Below are 26,032 nucleotides of genomic sequence, written 5' to 3'. Positions count from 1 at the left end.
CCTGTTTACACACACACACACACACACACACACACCCCTAATTTAAAAATTCTTTCAAGACCTAGCCCTATGCCTGGAACATAGCAGATATGAAGCAAAAGTCTGTTACAAGAACAAATAGATAAATGAACGATTGGAGGAATGTACAAATAAATTAGAATGATCAATTAGTGATCAGGAGCATAGTATACATTATCTCACTCCATTTTAAAATTGTAACTAGTTGCTAATATGCATATAACTGATATTTTGACCCCATATTTAATACCAAATGTGAAGCCAGTACAGCAATCCAACTGCAATGTATATTATGTGTTTTTACTATTCTCAAGAAACCAAGAGAAGTAAGTGGGAAAAAAGTCAATAAATGATTAACATAGTAAGTGAATTAGATGAAGAGAATGTTGATTTTTTTTAAAAAGAAAATGCTGGTAAAATACTGAGATCTATGAAAACTCGAGATTAACCAATTCCACCCCAATCTTCCTTGAAGGAATACAGCATAAACATGTAACCTGTCAGAATTTCTAAAAGAAGCAATATTCAAAGCTCAGCACCTTCTTAAGAGCAAGATGGAAGTCTGGGACAACTGAAGGGAGGAATAATGATTTATTATACTATTCAAATCTATTTTAGTGACATGTTCAGACTCAACACGATCGCTTCACATTTCTGTAGCTCTTTATAGCACAGCCTTTCACATCTATTAGGTTATTTGATTTTCACACCAACCTAGTGAGGTGTGTGGTGCAGATATTTTCTATTTATAGCTGAGGAAACTAAAGCAATAATAGGGTCAGTGACTTGCCAAAAATTATACTACCATTAAGATGCAGAACTAAAAAAAAGATGCAGAACTAATTGTAGGACTCTGGAGCCTGGTGACTCTGACCCACTGACTTGCAGTGGTTCTCAAATTTGAGAATGTCTCAGAAGCACCTGTTAAAACAAAATCTCTTATTAAGAAACAGGCTGGTCTCCAGAATTTCTGATTTAGTAGTTCTGGGGTGGAATCTGAGACTTTGTATCTCCAGCAAGTTGCCAAGGGAGGCTGATGCTGTTGATCCAGGGAGGGACCCTGTTGTGAAAACCAGTGAGCTCTATCATGCTGGCTCTTCACTGAATTGAGCTGAATTATAATGCAGTATTCAGAAAGACTGAATTATCTGATGTTTCTTTCTTCTATAAGTTTCTTAATATAACTAACCTATTTGACAGATGGAAGTAGATTCTTTTAGATGTCAAAATAACTTGTCATAAACCAGAAAATAACAAAGACAGATCTCTGGCTATGAACAGAAAACATCTGATTTACTCTAGGTAAATAGTTACTCTAAACTAAATAAAATGACTGAAATTCTTCCCAAACCAGCACTTACTAACTCAATGTGTCTTTTTATTTTTTTCTCCTTATTTGTTCATGTCCTCAGAAGTCAATTTCAATTATGTGAGATATATAAGTTGTTTAATAATAAAAAGCAAAACACACACTATAGTCTGAAATGTTACAATACTTACATTTTCTGTAGTTCCAGTAATTACATGGAGGCCATCATATGTTGATTTAATATACATACCCTAAGAAAAAGACAGCATCAGAAAAAAAGTGAAGTGATTGGAATGTTTTCAAGTATATTATAATCCCATTTACAAAAAAAATTTATCCTATCAAAATTGCCACATGCTCCATGAATCCATATTCAATGATGCTATCTTTAAACTAGTAAAACAATTCTTATCTGAACGTTCTGGTTTCTAAAGTTTGCCTGAAGAAGCCTGTACTCAACCAAATAATTACTTGATAAGTAAATTGCCTGTGACACTTATAAATTGTAGAATGGTAATTCAGTATTCTGGAGAAAGAACACAACTCACTCCCCCAACTGTCCTTATTATTTGTTCTGTGGCAAAGTAAAAGTTATAATCGGAAATTCAAATATGGTTTCTATAGAGCCACTTCAAGTACTACTTGAGAAGAAGAGTAATAAAATATTGTTAATATAAACTTTTCTATAGCTCTATTACGGAATCCTATATTTCCTGCCTTTATTTTCATTTATGAAGTTTTTTAGAGATTTTATTTACTTATTTATGAGAGACAGAGAGAGAGGCAGAGACACTGGCAGAGGGAGAAGTAGGCTCCCTGCGGGGAGCCCGATGTGGGACTTCATCCCAGGACTCTGGGATCATGACCTGAGCCAAAGGCAGATGCTCAACCACTGAGCCATCCAGGTGCCCTCTCATTGATAAAGTTTAAAAATTATATCCAATCACTTATATATCAATAATTAAGAGTTAATGTGTGGCAAGCCCTCCTCCTAAAAAAGAGAGTGAGGTTCCACTTTCCATTTAATAAAGCTATTTTAGAAAATGCTTGATTACAATAGAAAGGTTATCCAGAAATCCTGAAATTATGTAAGCTTTATGAACAAACGAAGACTTAATTTTTAAAAAAGATTTTATTTACTTATTTATGAGAGACACAGGCAGAGGGAGAAGCAGGCTGCATGCAAGGAGCCTGATGTGGGACTGGAATGTGGGATTACGCCCTGAGCCAAAGGCAGGCGCTCAACTGCTCAGCCACCCAGGCATCCCAAACAAAAACTTTAAATTATAGATAGTGATAGAACTTGAAAAAAAATCACAAGAAAATATTCACATTGTAAATATTAAAATATTTTCATTTAAGTAAGTAAGAAAAAAAGATGATTCATGGAATGGCCTTTTTTCCTCCCGAAGGAAGATTCTGTTACTTTTTTCTTTGGGAAAAAAAATTACCGAAGTTTTACATACACTAGTGCTTTGCATTTTAAAATATTGATTTCAAAAATAAAAAATATGAATTTTAATAAACTCAAAGCCTACAATATAATGGATTTAACAATAACCAACAATATTTCAGAAAAGCACTAATTTTAGTACTTATGTAGGCAATTACTAAAATATTAATTTCCCATACCTTTCGGTTAATTATACATTTATTTAAAAATATTTTATTTAAATTCAATTTGCCTACTTATATATTTAGATAAGTAAATGTACATGTATCTCCGTTGAAAATAAGTAAGAAATAAAAACAAGAAGCAGTAAAGTTCATGGGATGGCACTATTAAAAAACTGAGTAGGCTTGAATTCTTAAGTCATTTCAGTAATGTCTTATGTCTAAAACGTTGGTACCTGTTCCAAAAATGATTGAGCCTGGATGATTAAAGTGAAACAAAATGAATGTAATTTAAAAGGTGTTCGTTTACCTGTAAACTCTAGTGTTTTAAGTGCAACTTCATTATTTCATATAAAATAACCTCAACAGAAGTGCATATAGAAATTAATTAAGAAATTGTCTAGTAGTTGTTGCCTATGACCATATGGTAATATTCAACCTTACTCCAGTGACAAGTCTACAGCATACTTACTTTTTAAGTTAATACTTTTTTTTAAAAAAAGATCTTATTTATTTATTCATAAGAAATACAGAGAGAGAGGCAGAGACATAGGCAGAGGGAAAAGCAGGCTCCCTACAGGGAGCCCGAGGTGGAACTTGATCCCAGGACCCCAGAATCATGCTCTGAGTTGAAGGTAGACACTCAACCACTGAACCACCCAGATGTCCCTTAAGCTAATACTTATCCCATCATTTATGGGGGGTGGTGGTAAATATAACGGTGCTCTTATAGAATCTAGAAGAGGACAAGATTCTTGCCATCATTTGCCTCCAGGAATTAACAAAATCACATCAGATTAATAAAGGATCTTAATTATATTTGTAAGAGCTAAACACTGCTTTATTTCAGTTATTTTTACACAGAAGGACTGTGAGAGAATAAAGTGAGAAAAGACAGGGAAAGAAACAGTATGTATCACTTGGACATACAAAACAGTCATCATGGCTTATCATTCTCTATCACTATCATCACAGATATCAACTGGTTACAACGTGCCAAGGACTGTTTTAAGTGTTTCATATTTATTTCACAATAGCCTATGTGGTATAAACTATCATTACTTCTGTCTTAGAGATAAGAAAACTGAGGCCCAGAGAAGCTGGGGAGTCTACCCAAGGCGATGAGGCTAGGTTCCAAGCCTAGGTAGTCTGACTTCAGACCACACACTCAACACCACTAGAGTGTGTTGAGGCTCCTGATTTATCAGTTCATTAACAGGAGAGTTGTGCACCTTCACTTTTCTTATTATAACATAATATTTGGCAACTGTAGGTATTAAAGTCAACCATTCACTGTTTAACATCTATTCTAAGAGATTGAGACCTCTTTAGCACACATGTACTATGTGCAGTGTGGTTATAAAGAGTACCTGTGTTTCATATTACACAAATTTATTTTATTGACTCATCTTCTCTGAAAAAGATTTTGTTTCTCTCTACATTTCTTGCAACACTGATCATTACTGATTATGAATTAAGGTGTGACAAGAGCTCTAAATAGTTTCATTAATGATTAGGTTATAGAGAAAGTCTAATATCCTAGGATAAATGTTTAAAAAAAGCAATATAGCCATAATAAAAACTCATGGACATAATCTAGTTGTGCCTCTGGAAGTAAAATAAGTGTGCAATTATTACACACATCAGGAACCTCAAAGTGGCAATTGTAAGCTAAAGCAGGTATCTGTTATTTAAAGGAAGAATATCTCATCATTGTTTATATATAATAAAATGTTCTATGATTTATATTAAAGTAAATTTTTTTCAGATGGATAAAATTTTTTTAAATGCTTAAATAAAGGAGGATATAACTATGTATACCAAGTTCAATTCTAGCAACCTCATGGAAGCAATTTTAAATGCCTCAAAGAATGCAGATACTGTTTTATGCAATATTTTCATTTCTAACCTTAATAAACCATTTGCTTAATAAACCATTTGCTTAATAAATGCTTTTAATAATCAAAATTGACTTCATTCTTTTTACCTCCCTCTGGTAGTATTAATGAGAAAAAATGGCCAAAAAAGTCAGGTACTCAAAGAAAGTAAAAGAAGCAAGTTGCTTGGATGAGTTTCAAATTAATCATCTTCCAAATAATGAAGAGTCCACAGTACTACAGCTGATCACTTGTTCACCTCTGAGAAAAGGTCAAACAGCAGGAGGACATGTAATTCAAATGGCTTTTTCTCTGGAAGTGAGACAAATCTGGCCTTTCATTTCATCAAAACCTTAATTCTTTCTTCCTTTAAAAAAAACCAATTAATTCTGGAGCTGACTTGAATAGCTCCTTCTCTCCTGCTTAGCTTGCCAAAATGACATTTGCTTCACTCGGTCTCCGAATGTCAGTTGACCAATGTGCACCAAAGCAACCTCACAATCAAGTCAATGGAGTAAGGCATATTTGAGGATAATCCAAGTCTAATAGCAAAAGAGCTCTCTGAGGCCAAGAGGCTTCCCCAGGGGATGTCCCTCCGAACCCCTTCCTCTCTATTCAACTCATTTCTTGGTTCCAATCTAGTTTTGTTATGTTCTAATAGCTTTCATTCTCCCTCCTTTAATTTTCTGCTAATCATAGTCATTTAAAAGCATTTTAGAGGCTAGTTGCAGGTTTTAATCATAACTATGTTTCCCATCATTCGTTATAACGCTTAGGTCTCTTGAACTAAGAAATCCCAGGGGATCTGATTAATTAGGTGGAAAGCTAATGAATAATCTATCCAGTTTATCAGTGGAAGAACCAAGCAATTACCTTTTGCCTATGAAAGATGTTGTTCTGAAACTGGCAGAAGACCTGCAGATGTTTTAAGCTAATTAAACTTCCCTAAAGCTTGGTACTCTCCCACCTCTATTTTCCTTCATTTACCATTAAGACATTTCCTATGTCTAAGCGCACATGCTAAAAAATGTTACCAAAGTCCTTAGATCTATTTATTCCAAATATGACTGATTAAACTTGCTTAATGGTATCTGATTTTTAAAATGAAAAAAATATCATATAAAATTTCTATTTGGGCATCTCTTTAACATGAATCACAAGATAAATTTTATTTCACTTTTTATTAATAGTCAACATTTTGGTTTTTTCTTCCCCCCCTTGGAAATATTTTCCCAATGAAATGCTGCCAAGTGTCCTTTAAAAATTGTTTCTCTAGATGGTTCCGGTTTTAAAGTTACCCTCCTAAACCTCTTGTACTTCCCTTTGGCGATTCCAACTTTAGATGTGTGATAATAGGAAAAGCTTAGTTAAGGTATACTTCACTGAGATTGACCTCTATTGTATATCACGTATGTGACATAGGGCAAATTGGTGAAAATCTGTGATTCCATTGTTCTCATTTGCAAAAATAAGAAAGTATCTAAAGAGTTGTGAGAAAACCCTTGGCAAACCCTAAGCACACATGTATTTTCTTTTCTCTTCCAGATCTTTCTCAGACTAACTGAATCTGTTTCAAAGAGCAGACTTACATCTACCTCTTTCAAATTTAAAAAATAAAAGATGTGTCTAGGGCTATACCTTTCACTAAAAACATATGAAGATTTCTTAAAGTCCTTTAATTAGCACTGAATTGACTCACTTGACATGGTTACTATTTCTCACGATTTCAGTGGAAATTAGTGGGGGAAAAATCAGGCTCCTCTTTTCTCCAAATACTGTCCTTAGCACTGCAAACTCATAGAGGTAGAGGAAACCTTAAGGCTGATCTAGCTCACTCTCCCTTTCTGTCCCCAACATTCTACACATGAAAATAGCAAGGCCAAGAAGGTTAAATTTACTCCTCCATCTCCTTAAGATCACACTCGCAGTTATATTTTATGTAAGTAATTTGTATCCCAGTGTCCTGACTCCTAGTCTAATAGAGTATGTATTAATTCCTGATTTCTCACTCCACAAATCATGCTGAGAGAGATTCTTTTTCCTTTATAACCACTGAAAAGGGGAATACAGAAAGGAAAAATTTTAATATTATAGTTTGAAAGATGCTTTAAATGAAACTGGATTGTGTAAAGATAACCAAAAGGAACAGTAAGAATTTAAAATCATAAATTTAACTTCAAATAAGTTTATGAATGCTAAAAAATAAGCTCTTAAGACTTAAAATCTAAAAATAAAAATTTTGATTGCACTCAGAAGCTATGATGATGACATACTTGCTAGCTATGTCTGAAATACTGATTTCCATCTTCCCAGGAAAACACTGATAAAAGCCACAAAAGCATGGAGAAACTATAGTTACCAAAAGTAATTTGCCAAATATCAGTAGAAAGTCACTCTGTCGAATAGATGGCCTCACTCTGAAAAATCAGTTATGAATTGAAGAAAAGCCACATAAAAAGTTAAACTTAGAGATCTTTTAGAATATATTAGTTGAATTATATTATTTCCAAGATTTCTATGTTCTAAAATATCAATAATTATATCCCAGGAAAATTCATCCACAGCGAGAAAGTGGAAACACTGCAGCACCAAACTAACAAATCTTAGTTGTGTATTGGGTAAGATGTTCTCTAGCCAGTTTCTTGTTTATTGTCTCTCTCTCATTAATAATAATTTTATATGCTTTCTTTCTAGAGGCCTATTAAAGAAAAAACTCTCCTTTGGTTTAAATTTATAACAATACAACTTTAATCAAGTGAACAAAATATATATGATTATCTTCATTATTACACAATAAAAAAATACATCTCCTAGATGTCAGCCTAGTTTTGGCAAAATCCACCTGCTTACTCACTCTTGTAAGAAATAATGGATGTGAGTTATAAACAATATCGTGTTTGTTTGGCTTACACAACTTAAGGGAAAAGTGCCCTATTAAAACCATGACAAACCAAAGCAAAACAAACAAAACACCTATTTGCATGGGCAAGTAACACTGATTCTTAGTATAAAACTCTTTTTTTTAAATTTTTTTTTAATTTTTATTTATTTATGATAGTCACAGAGAGAGAGAGGCAGAGACACAGGCAGAGGGAGAAGCAGGCTCCATGCACCGGGAGCCCGATGTGGGATTCGATTCCGGGTCTCGAGGATCGCGCCCTGGTCCAAAGGCAGGCGCCAAACCGCTGCGCCACCCAGGGATCCCTTAGTATAAAACTCTTAAACTTCCTTTAAACCTAAAGAACTTTGGTAGGGGGCAGGGTGAAAGAATGTAATAAAAGCTAATTTGTTACCAAAGTAAACAAGGTAATTTAGAAATTGCCATTTTAAATTCTCTTTCATTTTCATTTATCTTCATAAAACTTCTTATCGTGACAAACTCCCACTACTTTAATTTACCTCTAGAAAAAAATACCAAAATATTTAAAGTTTGTTAGAATTTATAGATTCCCATATTTGGAGGCTGCTTTTCCCACATCATTAGCTGTCCGCTGATGGATGGCAGCTTTGACAAACATGGTAGCTCTTACCAGCCCTTCACTTGGTTTGATGTTTGCCAGCTGAATCACTTCCAGGTGTGCAGACTGTGAAACCAGAGGATCCGATGACAGGGATATGATGTGGTCACAGACTCCAGAAAGAGTTTTACACTGAAAGTAAAGAAATTATGGTAATCACAGGTTGTATATAACATATGAATCACTTTTTGTTTTAATGTTCTTACAAGGATAAATAAAAGAAATGGTAGAAGTAGTTGACATTTTATTCTACAAAATGTGCCTAAGAAAGGTATTCAGGAGAACACACACACACACACACACACACACACACATACACACACCCTACATTTATATTCTAAATTATGGATATAGGAACTAAACGCTGAAGTATTAAAGAGAGTTATGGCTATGTATTGTTTTTATTATTTGATTCATCCGACCTAAAATCAAATGACTGTTTCTAAACAATCTTAATCATCTGAGAACTTCTTGAAAACAACCATTGGATTGAACTTAACTCAATAATTTCCAAAACATTGATGATCATGATCAGAAAAGTTAAAAGAAAAATCCAGTAACGACCAGGAAGATGAATCTTCCAAATCTCCTCAGTGAACTCCTCCTACTTATTTGTTTAGACTTTACTGCTCAAGGTTACCTTGGTATATAAAGTTTCCTACCTCCTCCAGGCAAAGTTTGCCATTTCCTCTATACTGGTTTCTCAGCATTCTATGAAGTCTGAAATTGTATAATTTCATTCTGAAGCCCTCTGGAGGCGGGAACCATGTCCTACTTATCTCTGACTTCTCTTTCTCGCTGCCCCCCCTACCACCCACACCAGGTAGAGAGATCCTGTAACTTATAACTTATAAACTTATATATTTATAACTTATATACAATGACTTTGAACTGAGTAAACTGAAAAGAAAATGAGATTTAACACTTAGTAGAGTGGCTGGACTGAGGATAGAAAGCCAGTACTTTAGGTTAGGATAAATCCATTCATGCTGCTTATAGAATAGATTTAAAATATGTTATATCCATAATGATACAGTTAAGAGACATGGTAAAATTATAGAGAAAGTGGAACATTAAGTGAATGGAGCTTGGAGTATACTCTCCTCAAATATACCAGCCTTTAGACACTTCAGACTCTCACTGTACTTACTAAAACCTGGTGTCCATAGTTTGGTTTATTATTTATTATTGTTACTATTATTTTACCTTTACTGTAGGAAGGGCTATTATTTTGCAGCAATCAAGGTGTCATCTTCTGTCCATTTCCAACATGTTACATTTGTCCTGTGACCACTGCATTGCTCTTTTGTAAGGGAGCACAGTTCTCTCTGCCTGGTCAATATAATAAGGACTCTCTTTTTATTTGCTGCATTCTGTGCATGGCCCATGGCCTCTCAGTCTGTGTTAGGTTCCGCTTCCTCACACCAAACAAACTGCCAAGCTAAATTTCCCTTGTAATCACACTCCTGTTTGTATCTGCTTCTCAAGGCTGCACTTTTATTGCAGCCATCAGCCTCCAGAGCCAGACATCAGCCGGCAAGATACCAATATCCATGGAAAAAACATGGGCTTGATATGAAGACAGATGTGGGCAATCACTACACTGCCAGTTACTTGCTGTGTAACTCTTAGCAAGTTATTTTATATCCTTGAGGCTCAACTTCCTCTTGTAGAAAACAGGATAATAAAAATTGCTTTATATGGTTCATATGACTAATCAGGTTAATGTATGTATTAATGTATGAAAAAGAGCCTAATATGGCTTCTATCCAAATAACATACTAAATAAATGCTTATTTTTCCCCTGTTGCTTTCTCTACCTTCAAAGGGCTTATTCCTTACTCATGAGATGAATTATCTCCTTATTCTTCATTACATGCCTTTGTTGACCATGTTATAATGACCAGTAATCACACTGCAAGGCCATGATGGGAGAGTTCACATCTCTTTACTCTCTCTGATGTTCAAATCACAATGCTCAGATATAATGAACGTATTTACCCTGAAGAGCTGCTAAGCATAGTGCCAAGAGGAAGAACATCTCCCAGAACTTGGGAATCCTACAGGGCCAGATGGAGGCACGTGACCTGTGCAGTTGCACAGGGGCCTGCACTTAGTATTATACTCTGCTGTTGTGCTCTTGGAATTCTCCATTGTTCTTGAACAAGGAATGGACTTGACATTTTCATTTTACACTAGGTCTCACATATTATGTAGCATATCCTGGGACCCCAGTTGTGTGTGCCTCTGTGTGTGTGTGTGTGTGTGTGTGTGTGTGTGTGTTTTAATTCCTCTTGAAAATATTCATCAGCAGCCATGGGGAAAAGAAATGAATGGCAGCACTTAACACAACAAGCAGCTGCATTTTAAATCGCTGCTGTTTGAAAGGAAAGAAAACACTTTGGGGCAGATTTAAATCTTTTGGCTATTCCTTTCCTCTCATGTGTGGGTACATTTTCATTCCTGTTTTCTCTTTATCTCAAGAGGAGAGATAATGTAGTTGATTCTTAAGAGTTTCTAAATAGGATACTTGGATTACATGATAATCTAAATGATATATATATGACATATATATATATATAACATATAAATACATGTTAATCTAAATCAGTATACTAAAAAGAAACCTTTATAGTTTCTACAAATTGAAGTATTTCAAGAATCCAGTGCATAAATAGATAGGAAAGTAATGGATGTATATAAATGGCTCAATATGTGTACATTACAACATTCAGGGCCTCATAGAACACACTGGTAATGAGCAAAAGTAGCTTTCCTATTCAGGCACTGGAAGCCCTTAGAAGTGCGGTAGAAGAAGGAAAGGCAGAAATACTAGACTGTAGATGTGTTTACAAAAAAGAAAATACCAATTAAATTCACTGTATTAAGTTGCAAATCATTTTCTCAGATTCCTCTTCTTGAGCAATTTTGTTTGCCAAATACTTGCTATGTGCAAGGTCTGCTGGAATACAAAAGATGAGTAAAATGTTGACTTTACAGATTAAAGATCTTGAAAAAAAATAATGGGAAGACTTAGAAAAGAAACTCCACTAGAACCTTGTTGCCTGTTTTAGAGATAATGTACTAGAATCTTTATATTGTAGTATTTGGCACTTGACTAAGTAAGCCAATTAGAAGGAGTATAAAATGGTCTGGCTTTATATGCTAATTCTGTACTCATTACTGCATCATACATCAAGCCACTGCAGGAAACCACATTAAGAATACTAGGCAAAGTTCCAGGGAAGTTATTTAACGCATTCTTGTAAAAAGTAAATTTGCACATTCAGTAAAATCATGTGGTATTATGTTGTTATCATTTTAAAGCACATTATTATCTACTGGGTATTATACTACTTCATAGTATATTCTAGAAAAAGAAAATTAACCATAAGATGGTAAGAAAATATATCCTCTATTTTGTCATTATAAGTGAACATCAATATTACAGAGTACCTACCACATGTCTGGCACAATGTGAAATAGTTGACCTTTGAGCAACATGGGTTTGAACTGTGTGGGTCCACTTATGTGCAGAATCTTTAGAGTACAGTACTGTAAATGTATTTTCCTTAGTATTTCCTTAATAACATTTTCTTTTCTGCAACTTACTTTATTGTAAGACTACACTATATATACTATATGACATACAAACTATAAGTTGATCACCAATTTATCTCATAGGTAAGGCTTCTGGTCAACAGTAGGCTATTTAATAGTTAAAGGTTTTGTTGGGAGTCAAAAGTTTATTCACAGGTTTTCAACTGTGTATCAGTTTGGTGCATTGTTAAAGGGCCAGTTATACTTCATATTCATTATCTCATTTATCCTTATAACAATTTCCTGAAGTAGATATTATTATAGCCAGCATAGCAGAAGAGAAAGCAAGGCTAAATAAACAGATCAAAGTCATTGCCTTGGCAGAAGAAGGACTTGAATTCTTCATCTTTATGCTTACAATCTCTTATTTCAGTCCTTAAGTTTCAACTTGTTTTTGATCAAATTCACTTTGTATTGCTTAAAACCTAAGTATGTATTAAATGGATGTTATATAGCACACTTAAATTATGTAGTGTAATGAAATACAAGGCAATCCTGAAGCATTCTTGCAATTTAGAATGCAGTTTAGATAAGGAGTAGTAGATTTGAGACTGAAAGGCACAGCTCTCTGGGAAAACTTAAAGTTATTTTAGCAGCAAAAGAACAACTCTATTCTAGCTAGAAGATGACCTGGTAATCACTTGTACTAAGGGTATTTTTCTGCTATTTTTGCAATATTCATGCCAAAAAAATTTAAATTCTAAAAACAGAAAGAAAAATTTGAACCTAGAATCAAAGCCCAGTAAATAATACACCTTTAATAAAGCTAAAGGAAACATAAAATGGCAATGGCAATGAGTATTATAATTGATCCTTGGATTCTGTTATAAGCTACCCAAGATGGTGACAAAAAAAATAGTGACTAAATAGCAGTTGATGAACAATGCTAACTCTGACTCAAGAACCTTTTAAAACAAAAAAGGGTACTGGGCTAGAATTAGTGGTACTGTGACTTTTTTTCTCTACAGTTGTTCATGCTAATTTCAGTCATGGGTTAATATAATATTACATATTTCAGAATGAAATGGAAAGTTTTCATATTATGTTCTATATACATACTATATTTTATATATATTTGCACATATGTGTATGGCTGGTTCACCCAAAACTAAAGTTCTAAAGGGAAAAAAAAATCTGGGCACAGCACGTTTAGTACAAAATGGTTTTAAAACAGTTGTAGGGATCCCTGGGTGGCGCAACGGTTTGGTGCCTGCCTTTGGCCCAGGGCGCGATCCTGGAGACCCAGGATCGAATCCCACATCAGGCTCCCGGTGCATGGAGCCTGCTTCTTCCTCAGCCTGTGTCTCTGCCTCTCTCTCTCTCTCTCTGTGACTATCATAAATAAATTAAAAAAAAAAAGAATGTTTAAAACAGTTGTAAAAGCAACACTTTAGTCACTGTGGAGATTTGAGAAACAGCAACCTTTCGCTAATATATTAACTAGTAGTAACAGCATTATTTCATTACTGCTGACTTTATTAAATACTTTTAAAATTAATATGTGAAGTTTCAGCTATTGTATTTTAAAAAGGAAACACCGAAAGTACTCTAGGTACAAACAATAGTGAAAGGCTAAGGGATAGGAAAGAAGTTTTTCCTATGTGGGCTAGCATCGGAGCATACTTAGACATGAATGAGCTACTGAAAATATTTTTATTTATGTTTTTCCAAATAAGTGAAGTACTGGGTCAGTTATTCTGAGTGTTCTGGGGGAAATGAATGGAACTATCTTTAGATTAGAAAATTAGAAATTCATTTGACATATGAAAGAACTTCAGGCTCATAAGCTTAACAAAAGATTTTACCAAAAAAAAAAAAAGATTTTACAAAAGGACATGTTTTGTTTTGGGTATATACATATATACAAGGGACAAGAATATAAAAGCCAAGATAAAATGGAGAAACAACAAACGGATGTATAAACATTTTAAGAAGGCAACAATAATATGAAAGGTACAATTTAAGAACAGCTTAAATGATTCAGGTTTTCTTATCAATAAAATGGAAATAGTAACAAAAGTTTTATTTTGATATTATATACACTTTAAAAGTTATTAATATAAATAATATTTCAATTAAAATAGTTTAGAGGACAAAGCATGTTTTAATTTTTTAATTTGGTTTGTATATTAGTATAATTCAGTATTATAAATCATGCAATTCTATGCCAATTTAGGGCAGCATTTGCATTGTATTTTTGAACAAGACAGGTTTTGTTTTATAAAACAGTACACATTTATTTTAATATTAGTGAGAACTCTAAATGGTAAAAGCCTCATTCAGAAATATAGTATTCTTAGTATCTTAGTACTTAACAGATCTCTGTTGAGCTAACAATTTTCTACTTTTTAAAAAATATTTTATTTATGTGAGAGAGAGAGAGAGAGAAAGAAAGAGAACATAAGCAGGGGGAGTGGCAGAGGGAGAGAGAGAGAAGCAGGCTCCCCACTGAGTGGGGAGCCTAATGTGGGGCTCAATGCTAGGACCCTGGGATCATGTCCTGAGCTGAAGGCAGATGCTTAACCAGCTGAACCACTCAGGCATCCCATAATTTTGTACTTCTAGTTATGATGGTTCCCTAACAAGATGCAAGGAGTGAACAATCATAGGTAACTTTGAAAATAAAATCCACAAACAGAATTTAGATTGGTATTCAAAACTATTATTCCACATAAACATTCTCCAACACAGGAAGAATTTCTTGCTCATATTGAATAAAGAGAATTGAAGGGGAGACTTTTTTTTAAAGATTTTATTTATTTATTCATGACAGACGCACAGAGAGAGAGAGAGAGGCAGAGACACAGGCAGAGGGAGAAGCAGGCCCCATGCAGGGAGCTTGATGTGGGACTCGATCCCGGGACTCCAGGATCACGCCCCGGACTGAAGGCAGGCGCTAAACCGCTGAGCCACCCAGGGATCCCCGGGAGACAGTTTTTTAAACTTAAAACTAATACAATAGAATAAAATTTCAATTTTAACCTAAATTAAAAATTCTATTTGTATACAGTAAAGATTAAGAGTTTCAAATAGCTTCAGAGTGCAACTGTAAGGAACAAATAAATGAAAGTTACATGAAATTTGTTCCAACAAGACCTAGAAAACTCTGCAATTCCTTTAGGTTTCAAATTCTGATGGTGGAGAAAAAAACACAACTAACAACTAACAAAATGAAAAGAAACCATCACCACCATTTTATAAAGCCATTCATCCACTCAACAATCACTAAGTATCTTCTAATGATTCAAATGCGAACTATTATGTTCAAGCATTTCACAACCGGGAGTGTTGCAGGTGATCAGTTTGGCTTTGTGCTTATTATCACTGACATTAAGCATGCTGTCCTTGTGTTCCTGATAATGGAGAGGAGGCGATAACACTTTAAAATAACCATCATCTGCAAATGATGAGGTCAGTACCAAATAGTGAGAGAACATCAGTCCCAAATGTGTATACCTGGTCTGATGAACAAGAAGTGGACCCATGATACTTCCAACTTACTTCCAATGGCATTCCTGAGACATCCTGGTCTGAATTAAAGTTGAGACAGGAGGCTCCACTCTCCTCTGGTTTCTGATAGGGAAACAGTCATCTGGAAACCAGAATTTGATCTGGGAAAATCTCCATTCTATTTGTCTGTTCTCTCAAGGGCAAGAAATAGAGGTAGGCCCACTTGCAGTGGGTCCCCAGGTAGTTGAGAGAACATTTATTAGGGGTCGTGCTACTTTCGAGGCTCAAAATTAACAAGGGTCTGGCCATACCAGTGGCTCAACTAAGATGTAGGTTATTAGGAAGAGGATGCCATTTTCCTTTAGACTTGAATAGCAAGACTGAAGAAGTTCATTATGATTAGACAAACTTCATGAAAATCCAGGCACTATATATATAGTTTACGGGCAGAAAGGGAACAAATAGCTGAGACCAGGGAGCAATGTCTTCATTTATAGTTGAGAAATTAAAAATTGCCAATGTGGTTTTTGGGGAGGAAAGAGCTGATTGCATTGTGCCAATTATGGATTTACTGGCTCTCAGCTCTAAATTCACCCTTCAATGCTTGCCCTGTGATATGGTCGGGACTCTTCTGGCATGTCTGCTTTACAGAAAGCACACTGTTAAGATCTTATCAGTAGAGGGCGCTAAACAAACATTACAGGGGGAAGGAGGCTTCTCTTTCACGTTCCCTAGTGTTGCATTTTATTTTGTCTTGTTCCTACTGCATGGTCCATCAGTGATGGATGTGTGTGAGAACATCCTGTGGTGCCCAGACCCTGCAGTCCCTCAGTAACCTTGAAGCCTCGGCCTGGGCTCAGGGATCACCATCATCGGGTCCTCTCAGCCTCATACCCACAGTACCACCCCACCCTCTGTGAGCCCTCCCACCAGCATCACTTGCTTATATCCTGGAAGATTGTTTCCTATTTGCCTGGTAACAGTGGACCAGCTCTGACTTAGGCAACCCAGTGAAGATGCAACCCTCTGGTTCCAATGAGTTCTGACCTTCAGCCTGAAATCCTTGGTTGGTGGGAGGGTGTCTGCCTATTAGTTGTTCTTCCTTGAATATACTCCTCCTTCACCCCGTCCTAGGGAACACTTTACATTTTCTTTACATCTGTATAGGTACCCTTCTATCATAGTTTAATTATCTATCTATCTATCTATCTATCTATCTATCTAATCTATCTATCTATCTATCTAAAAATATTTTATTTATTTATTTGAGAGAGAGATCAGAGGGAAAGTAACAGACTCTAGGCTGAGTGGGGAGCCTGACAGGAAGTTCGATCCCACGACCCTGAGACTATGACCTGAACTAAAATCAATAGTTGGATGCTTAACCAACTGAGCCACCCAGGCACCCCTGTTTAATAATTATTTAGATTAAACTTGTTTAAGTTACAGTTTGATTTCTGTCCAGACTGATTCTATTACCTTGATGAAGAAATTTACAGTGACTGCAACTATAGTTAAAAAAATCCAGTGTCCAAAAAAAAAATCCATACTGTCTTTGATCATATATAGAATGGTCTCATGGCAGTGTGGCAGGATACAAAATCAATGCCCAGAAGTCAGTGGCATTTCTATACACTAACAATGAGACTGAAGAAGGAGAAATTAAGGACTCAATCCCATTTACAATTGCACCCAAAACCATAAGATACTTAGGAATAAACCTAACCAAAGAGGTAAAGGATCTATACCCTAAAAACTATAGAACACTTCTGAAAGAAATTGAGGAAGACACAAAGAGATGGAAAAACATTCCATGCTCATGGATTGGCAGAATTAATATTGTGAAAATGTCAATGTTACCCAGGGCAATTTACACGTTTAATGCAATCCCTATCAAAATACCATGGGCTTTCTTCAGAGAGTTAGAACAAATTATTTTAAGATCTGTGTGGAATCAGAAAAGACCCCGAATAGCCAGGGGAATTTTAAAAAAGAAAACCACAGCTGGGGGCATCAAAATGCCAGATTTCAGGTTGTACTACAAAGCTGTGGTCATCAAGACAGTGTGGTACTGGCACAAAAACAGACACAGAGATCAATGGAACAGAATAGAGAATCCAGAAGTGGACCCTCAACTTTATGGTCAACTAATATTCGATAAAGGAGGAAAGACTATCCCCTGGAATAAAGACAGTCTCTTCAATAAATGGTGCTGGGAAAATTGGACATCCACATGCAGAAGAATGAAACTAGACCACTCTCTTTCACCATACACAAAGATAAACTCAAAATGGATGAAAGATCTAAATGTGAGACAAGATTCCATCAAAATCCTAGAGAAGAACACAGGCAAAACCGTTTTGAACTCGGCCACAGTAACTTCTTGCAAGATACATCCACGAAGGCAAAAGAAACAAAAGCAAAGATGAACTATTGGGACTTCATTAAGATAAGAAACTAAAACACAACCTACAGAATGGGAGAAGATATTTGCAAATGACGTATCAGATAAAGGGCTAGTATCCAAGATCTATAAAGAACTTATTAAACTCAACACCAAAGAAACAAACAATCCAATCATGAAATGGGCAAAAGACATAAACAGAAATCTCACAGAGGAGGACATAGACATGACCAACACGCACATGAGAAAATGCTTCGCATCACTTGCCATCAGGGAAATACAAATCAAAACCACAATGAGATACCACCTCACACCAGTGAGAATGGGGAAAATTAACAAGGCAGGAAACAACAAATGTCGGAGAGGATGCGGAGAAAAGGGAACCCTCTTGCACTGTTGGTGGGAATGTGAACTGGTGCAGCCACTCTGGAAAACTGTGTGGAGGTTCCTCAAAGAGTTAAAAATAGACCTGCCCTATGACTCAGCAATTGCACTACTGGGGATTTACCCCAAAGATTCAGATGCAATGAAACGCCGGGACACCTGCACCCCGATGTTTCTAGCAGCAATGTCCACAATAGCCAAACTGTGGAAGGAGCCTCGGTGTCCATCGAAAGATGAATGGATAAAGAAGATGTGGTCTATGTATACAATGGAATATTACTCAGCCATTAGAAACGACAAATACCCACCATTTGCTTCAACATGGATGAAACTGGAGGGTATTATGCTGAGTGAAATAAGTCAATCGGAGAAGGACAAACATTATATGGTCTCATTCATTTGGGGAATATAAATAATCGTGAAAGGGAATAGAAGGGAAGGGAGAAGAAATGGGTAGGAAATATCAGAAAGGGAGACAGAACATGAAGACTCCTAACTCTGGGAAATGAACTAGGGGTGGTGGAAGGGGAGGAGGGCGGGGGGTGGGGGTGAATGGGTGACGGGCACTGAGGGCGGCACTTGACGGGATGAGCACTGGGTGTTATTCTGTATGTTGGCAAATTGAACACCAATAAAAAATAAATTTATTATTAAAAAAAAGAGTGGTCTCAGATGAAGATGGCCCTTCAATTTATCACTTCATGTGACCATACTGTTTTTTACTGATTTTGTGAGTTATCACCAAAGAATTATGGCATTTAGACCTTAGAAAAACACAGATACTCCAATCCTCCAACTTAATCAGAAAGGCTAATTTAGTTTGTTCACAGCTAGCAAGTGCCAGAATGAGGTCAGGACACCAAATCTCTTTAACTCTCAAATTGGTACTCTTTCTACTACATTACTCTGCCTCACTTGACTCCCCAACAAAAACAAATATTCTTTGAGAACGAGGACTGCACAGTCAGAGTTAGTCTGTGTAAGCATTTTATAATGCATAATGTGATCAGCAAATGTAATGTTAGTAAGAATATCCATATAAACGTACTGATGTACATAATGTCTATCCAAATCATAATAAAACACATTAAAAAGAGATTATCTTGGGATGCCTGGGTGGCTCAGTGGTTTAGCGCCTGCCTTTGGCCCAGGGTCTGATCCTGGAGTCCCTGGATTGAGTCCCACATCGGGCTCCCAGTGTGGAGCCTGCTTCTCCCCTCTGCCTATGTCTCTGCCTGTCTCTCTGTGTGTGTCTCTAATGAATAAAAAATAAAATATTAAAAAATAAAAAGAGATTATCATAATTCATTATGTATGGCCACATTCACTTTAGTATATACACACACTTTCTTTTTGTACTAGAAAAGACAAACATTTTTTACCTCCATTATATTCTGATTTCTTAGTTCCTCCATAAGACATTGATTGTGGAGAAGTTAAGTTACAGTTAAAATAATTTATAAGGCAATTAACCATCAAAATGTCAAAACCTGAAGATAGTCTAATACAACACTCAAGAAATCAATGCCTATTTCAGTAATAGTGTTAGCATGCTTCTTCAGGCTGAGCACAAAGACAGTGAAGGAGGCCAATACAGAAGGGTCACATTAACTGTGAAAACAAAGAAGCCTCTTATTAATGCTTTTCACCTATAAAATTCAGTATTAGAATTCCTGTTTTAGTGAGATAGCCCATAATCTGCATGTCTGAATGCTACAGTTACAACTAAAATATGAACCATACATTTAAAAGAAAAATCTCCACTTGCAACAACTCCAAACCACAGCTTTAAGAGAGAGTCTGGCTATAATTGCCAAAGTTTCCTTTTCAAAGCATTAGGGACCTTTTGAAGACCAATGTAAAATTATTTTTATGATGTCATTAGAGTGCCACTATTTTAAAGAAATCTTTAAAGATAAAATAGCAATATCATTTTTATTTTATTATGGGATGCTGCTGTCCTACTACTTATATCCTCAAGCTTTAGGGTAATCAGAAGAAAGCTATGCTTACATAAATAATAGAATGTAGATGGTGGGGCAGTCTCAAATAAGCTCTTTATTTTCTCCTCGAGGCTCTTCCCTTAGATCTGTTGGTTCTGTGTAGTTTTAGCCATTTCTGGTCTAGATACCAGAGAAGGCACAATACTCTCAGCCCAGATGGAGTTTAGGAGTAAAGAACACATACATTTAAAGATAGGAAAAAAATTACATGAATATTTATGAAATAAAACAAGTAGTCAACATGCCAAAATAAGCCTAATTCATGATCAAACCTAAATTAGTAAAGAAAAAGAATAGCTTGGAGGAAAAAGAGAAAAGAGAGAAAAGAGCATTTATGAGAATGTCCTTCCTATAAACTGTAAAGTACTATATAACAAAAAGATAATCTTAATACTAACATAATAAAATAGGCATTCATTGTATTTATTCTTTTCGTTATTTTTATGAAAGCAATGAGGATAAAATGCCAGTACAAAGTAAGTGCCATATATAAGACCACACTGTTGGTCAGTGTAAAAGCTGTATATTTGAGCTCAGTACAATCAGATTTAAACAATGTGACTTTCGTGATCACGTCTGACCTGAGATTTCCAGGAGTTCACCAAAGCTGACAAGTGTTCCAGGCCCACCAACGAGAGCAGCAGGGCTGTGATAAGCACAGTTTAAGTTTGCCAAAGCACAAGGTCTCAAATGGCTTGTCAGGAGTGCTTCTCTCTCCAGATTCAAAGACTTAGTGAAAGATGGGGAAAAAAAGTAGGATATGGAACCCAAGAAAACTCCAGATTTCCTGTACCTGATTTACTGTTTATAAAACCAGCATCTGTGCAGAGCAAAAACAGATGGGCTCCAACATATCAGGGAAGGTGTCATCAGGGCCAAAGCCTAACTGAGAGGGAAATATCAGATCAAGAGAGAGGAAATACCTTCCTGCTTATCATAAGCCAATAATCACTCAGATGTATAGTGGACTCATCATCTGCATTTCCTTTTTGCCCTTTACGACTGCACTTTGCTGTCAGTTCCATTATACTTAATGACAAACTCCAAGGAAACCCAAGTTATCCAGTTTCCTTTTGTTCATTCTCACATTTCAGATTCCCAGACATCTCTGTCTACCACAACAATCAACCAACCAACCCTCTTTTCCATCCAGCTTTTTGGTCTTCTGAGTCTCCTACTTTTGAATTTTAAGCATAAAAAACTCCCATCTTAAAGAACTGTGAGCAACAGGAAATCTAATGTGTGTACCATAAAATTATCCACTGAAAGCCATCAAGATTATGAATCTAATAGAATACATACTTCTGTAATTTTTATTATAAAAGCAATGCAAGGGCACCCTGGTGGCTCAGTTGGTTAAGTGTCTGGATTTGACTTTGGTCATGATCTCAGGGTCCTGAGATAGAGCTGCATCAGGCTCCCTGCTCAGCAGGGGGTCTGCTTCTCCCTCTCTCCCTCTCCCTCCCCTGCTTGTGCTCTCTCTCATTCTCTGTCAAATAAATAAAATACTTAATTTTTAAAAAAGCAATGTAGGGCACTGGGGTGGCTCAGTGGTTGAGTGTCTGCCTTTGGCTCAGGACATGATCCCGGGGTCCTAGGATTGAGTCCTGCATCATGCTCCCTGCAGGGAGCCTGCCTCTCCTTCTGCCTATGTCTCTGACTCACTCTGTGTCTCTCATGAATAAATAAATAAAATCTTTAAAAAAGAAACAAAAATTTTTAAAAAGCAATGCAAACTAATTGAAGAAAATTGGGAAGATATTTTAAAATTTTTTTAAAAAATCAGCTATTATCTTATTAAGTAAACACAATAAATATTAACAGAATATTTTCTTTTAAAATTTTCAACAATGATGACTTGTATATATCATGCTTTTAATCTGGTTTTTACTTAACATTATTATTTAGAATCTTTTTTTGAACACTGGAACATAAATATTTTAGGTATATTCATAAATATAATTTATTCATAAATTATACATTCAAATATAATTTCAAATAGTGACTATGAATAATAAATATTTTATCTCATAATTGTACCATAATTTACTGACACATTACCCTATTCTATCATATTTTTCGCTGTTATACATTATGCTACTCTAAATTCTTGCTACAGAAAATCTTATTGTGTTGTATAATTTTTTAGACCAGATTCTCATGATAGTTTAGGAATATAGACTCTGGAGCCAGACTGCCCAAGTTAAATCCTGTCTTAAATCCTTTCCAACTGTGTCACTTCAAGAAAGTCAACTAACCTTCCTGTGCTTTGTTTCCTCATCTGTAAAATGGAGAGGATAGTAATAAAATCTATCTCATAAGGTTGTTATGAGTACAAATGATTAGATTATATACAGCACTTTTTGAAATTGTGCCTGAGACATACTATAAATACTACATAATACCAGTATTAATGTTTCTGAGCCTTAAAATTGCCTAAAACTTAAAAAGGTTTAAAGAATGTACATGCAAAAAAAAAAAGAATGTACATGCATAACAGTAAGGTATGTCCATTATAATTTCATTCGATTCTCATCAGGATTTGAACATTTTTAATGTGTGTTTTTGTATGTGTATGTATTTGTGTTTATGAATTAATATGTGAAAATTTGTACTTCATTACTATGTCAGAGGGATTCCTTGTTTTCTGGGGAAAATAGCCACTGGGAAGTAATGGTAGTCTTTGTGATTTAAGTTGGGGATGCAGAACTTACCTCTTTAAGAAATATATAAATCCAGTGATATTTGTATTACCTTTCTGATTTATCTAATGATACTTATCTATTTCATTTATTTAATTTTTTAATTTAAATTCAATTTGCTAACATATAACACCAAGTGCTCATCCTATCAAGTGCCCTCCTTAGTGCCTGTCACCCAGTTACCCTATCCTCCACCACCTCCCCTTATTTGATTTACTTAATAACCTTCATTTATTTTTTTATTTTTTATTTTAAAAAAATCTTTTAAAAGATTTTATTTTATTTATTCATGAGAGACACAGAGAGAGCAGCAGAGACATAAGCAGAGGGAGAAGCAGGCTCCATGCAGGGAGCCCGACACAGGACTGGATCCCAGGACTCCAGGATCATGCCCTGGGCTGAAGGTGGTGCTAAACCGCTGAGCCACCCAGGAGTCCCAATAACCTTCATTTAAAAACAGCATGCATACATTTTTTTATTCCTCACTATCTATTATAGACTCAATGTCTGTGCCTCCTTCTAAATTCTTATGTTGAAACCTAATCCCCTAAGTGATGTTTTTTGGGAGTGGAGTCATCGAGAGGTGACTAGGTCATAAGAGCAGAGCCCTTTTAATTGGATTTGATTAGTGTCCTTATAAAAGAGATTCCAGAGGTTTCCCTCAACTCTCTCACCTGTAAAGACCCTCTATTAACCAGGGAACAGGCCCTCACTAGACACAGAATCTGTAGCCACCGAATCTTGGACTGCCAGCTTCCAGAAGTATGTGAAATGTTTGTTGGTTAGGCCCCATAATCTAGGGTATTTTTGTTATAACAGCATGAATGGCATCTGGTCTTGTTTTTCACTCTAGCTCTTTGCTACCACAAGTTTCCTATTCTAGAATTGGAAACTTTTGCTTAATTTATTTGTTAAACTTACTCAAATACATTTTTCAAAAAGGTACTTTAGTGATCTTGTTGATCTAAAAATATCTTTTTGTTGCTTTCACACATGAATGATAATTTTGATATAAATATTTTGGGGCACTACTTTTCTTAAAAGATTTAGGTCTTTTGTTTCATTGTTTTCTGGCACTTATGGTTTCACAGTACACATCTCAATACAATATAATTTTTGTTTCTTTGAAGTCAAAACCTTTCATGTGTCTCTTCCCACTGGTTAAATGAATGTAGTTGCTTCTAGCCATAAAACTGTAAAATATTACCAGAAAATACCTTGAAACTGTTATCTTTCCAATTCACTCTTTGACTTGGTTGAGAAATTCAATTTTACCAATTTTTACTCCTAAATTTTCTATTATATCCTTCATTGTTTACTATTGTTTTCTTCCTTAGAAATTAATAATTAGTTGAAGGTGGAGTAATCAAAACCTATTCTCTATAGCCATTATCTTCTCTCATTTTTTGACTTTTTACTAGTTTACTAAAAATCTGAGTGTCAATAAAGTTTATTTCTCATTGTTTCAATTTTCTGCAATAACCATGCTTTTACTGCTTTCAGCATGGTTCAATTTCTATTTCCGTGTTCTTAGTTTTAAGGATTGTTTTTTTAGTTCATTTTGTGCTCATTTTGTAGTGGCTTTGCCTTCTTTAGAGTATGGTATTCTATTTTAATGCAAACAATATTCTTTCGATTTTATTGAGATCATTAAATAGATGTTCTAAATAGACTTACTACATGAGGAAGAATTTTCTTCTGATATATGAGAGGATACTTCTCTTTCCCATTCTTTTTCTTTACTCATCCTTAAATAAAGATCTATTTCAAGAAAAGACACACCTCACAACTTTTCTAAGCTATCTCAGTTTGTCCAGCTGTTGAAGAGTACTCTGATGCTTATAATTGCCTATGGAACTCCTAGGAAATAGCAGGTTTTCATGATTAAGTTCTTTTTTCTCTTCATAATTAGCCTCCACTACCCTCTAGACAAAATAAAGGTATAGGAATTGAGTCTGGGCTATGACAGTTGATGTTCTAGTGCAAATCTCAAGCTACACATTTGTATGAGTACTCTGACTCAACTACCATAGAAATAAGAAGAACACTCAAAATCAGTCACAATTTGATTCTAAACAAGTTATATCAAAATTCAGGCTTTTTATTTTCTGGTGTACATAAAAAAAGGGAAATAAAAACACAAATACTGGAAAGAAGGTCATGTGATTATAAACAATTGTACTTAGAAGATATTAATATTCTCATTTTACATAATAAGAGCAAAGTCTCCTACAAATATCAAATCATTATGTTATATGCCTGAAACTAATATAATGTTATGTGTCAATTACAGGAATAAATATTTTTAATTGTTAAAATTTACTTCAAAAGAATCTTAAAGAAAGTTAAAGCACTTGACTAAGGTCATGTAGATAACAAAGTTAGAATTAGGGTTCAGATGGTTTAGACTTAACATGATTTCCTCCACACAACAGGAAATCTGGACAGAGACTTTTTTGAATATTTTGTTTTAAAGAAAGAATTCTAGTATCATATACCAAGTGATATACTATACAATTTTATTAGTTTTTAAAAAGAATCTTACTTTGAGAAAAGTAACATGCAAGTATATAACCTTCTACTGCAGACTAGCCCATTAAAAAGCCAGGAATGGAGAAGTGGAAATAGACAAATATCACATGATTTCACTTGTATGTGGAATTTAAGAAACTGAACTAACAGGCAAAGGAGGGGAAAAAAGAGAGGCAAACCAAAAAACAGACTCTTAACTACACAGAACAATCTGATGGTTCCTGGAGGGGAGGTGGGTTGGGGGATGGATAAAATAGGTGAGGGAGATGAAGGAGTGCACTTGTCGTGATGAGCACTGGATATTGTATGGAAGTGTGGAATAACTATATTGTACATCTGAAAGTAATATTACACTGTATGTTATCTAACTGGAATTTAAATAAAAACTTCAAAAATGTTAATAAAAAATAAAATAACTCTAAAAAAAAGAAAATACAAGTGCTTTCTAAGCTAAACTGATTGGTTAATGCCATCCACAGTCTCAATCATCATCAGACAGCATCTTTAATTCTCACTAGCTGGAATGTGAAATTGCCAAAGTAATATATTGCATTCATTTCTAAACTTCTTCAATGGTATTTATGTTGTCACTCATTTCTAACAGAGGTCTTCACCTCTGAG

At 35.3% G+C, this 26,032-nt stretch overlaps 1 protein-coding gene across 5 annotated transcripts in view; it reads right to left on the bottom strand.

Moving 5' to 3' along the window:
• The window catches only part of CNKSR2 (connector enhancer of kinase suppressor of Ras 2), a 273,141-nt gene that overhangs the window by 135,020 nt on the left and 112,089 nt on the right, over positions 1-26,032 (bottom strand). For all 5 annotated transcript variants that reach the window (XM_041741834.1, XM_041741837.1, XM_041741833.1 and 2 more), the window contains exons 6-7: positions 8,349-8,468; positions 1,519-1,578 (exon numbers count right to left, since the gene is read on the bottom strand). In XM_041741834.1, the coding sequence (XP_041597768.1) occupies positions 1,519-1,578; positions 8,349-8,468 (180 nt within the window). The remainder of the gene's footprint in view (positions 1-1,518; positions 1,579-8,348; positions 8,469-26,032) is intronic.

The sequence above is a fragment of the Vulpes lagopus genome, chromosome X, assembly GCF_018345385.1.
Source record: "Vulpes lagopus strain Blue_001 chromosome X, ASM1834538v1, whole genome shotgun sequence".
NCBI classification, from domain to species: Eukaryota; Metazoa; Chordata; class Mammalia; order Carnivora; family Canidae; genus Vulpes; species Vulpes lagopus.
Note: the sequence above shows the minus strand (reverse complement) of the source record. Positions and strands in the feature narration are given on the sequence as shown.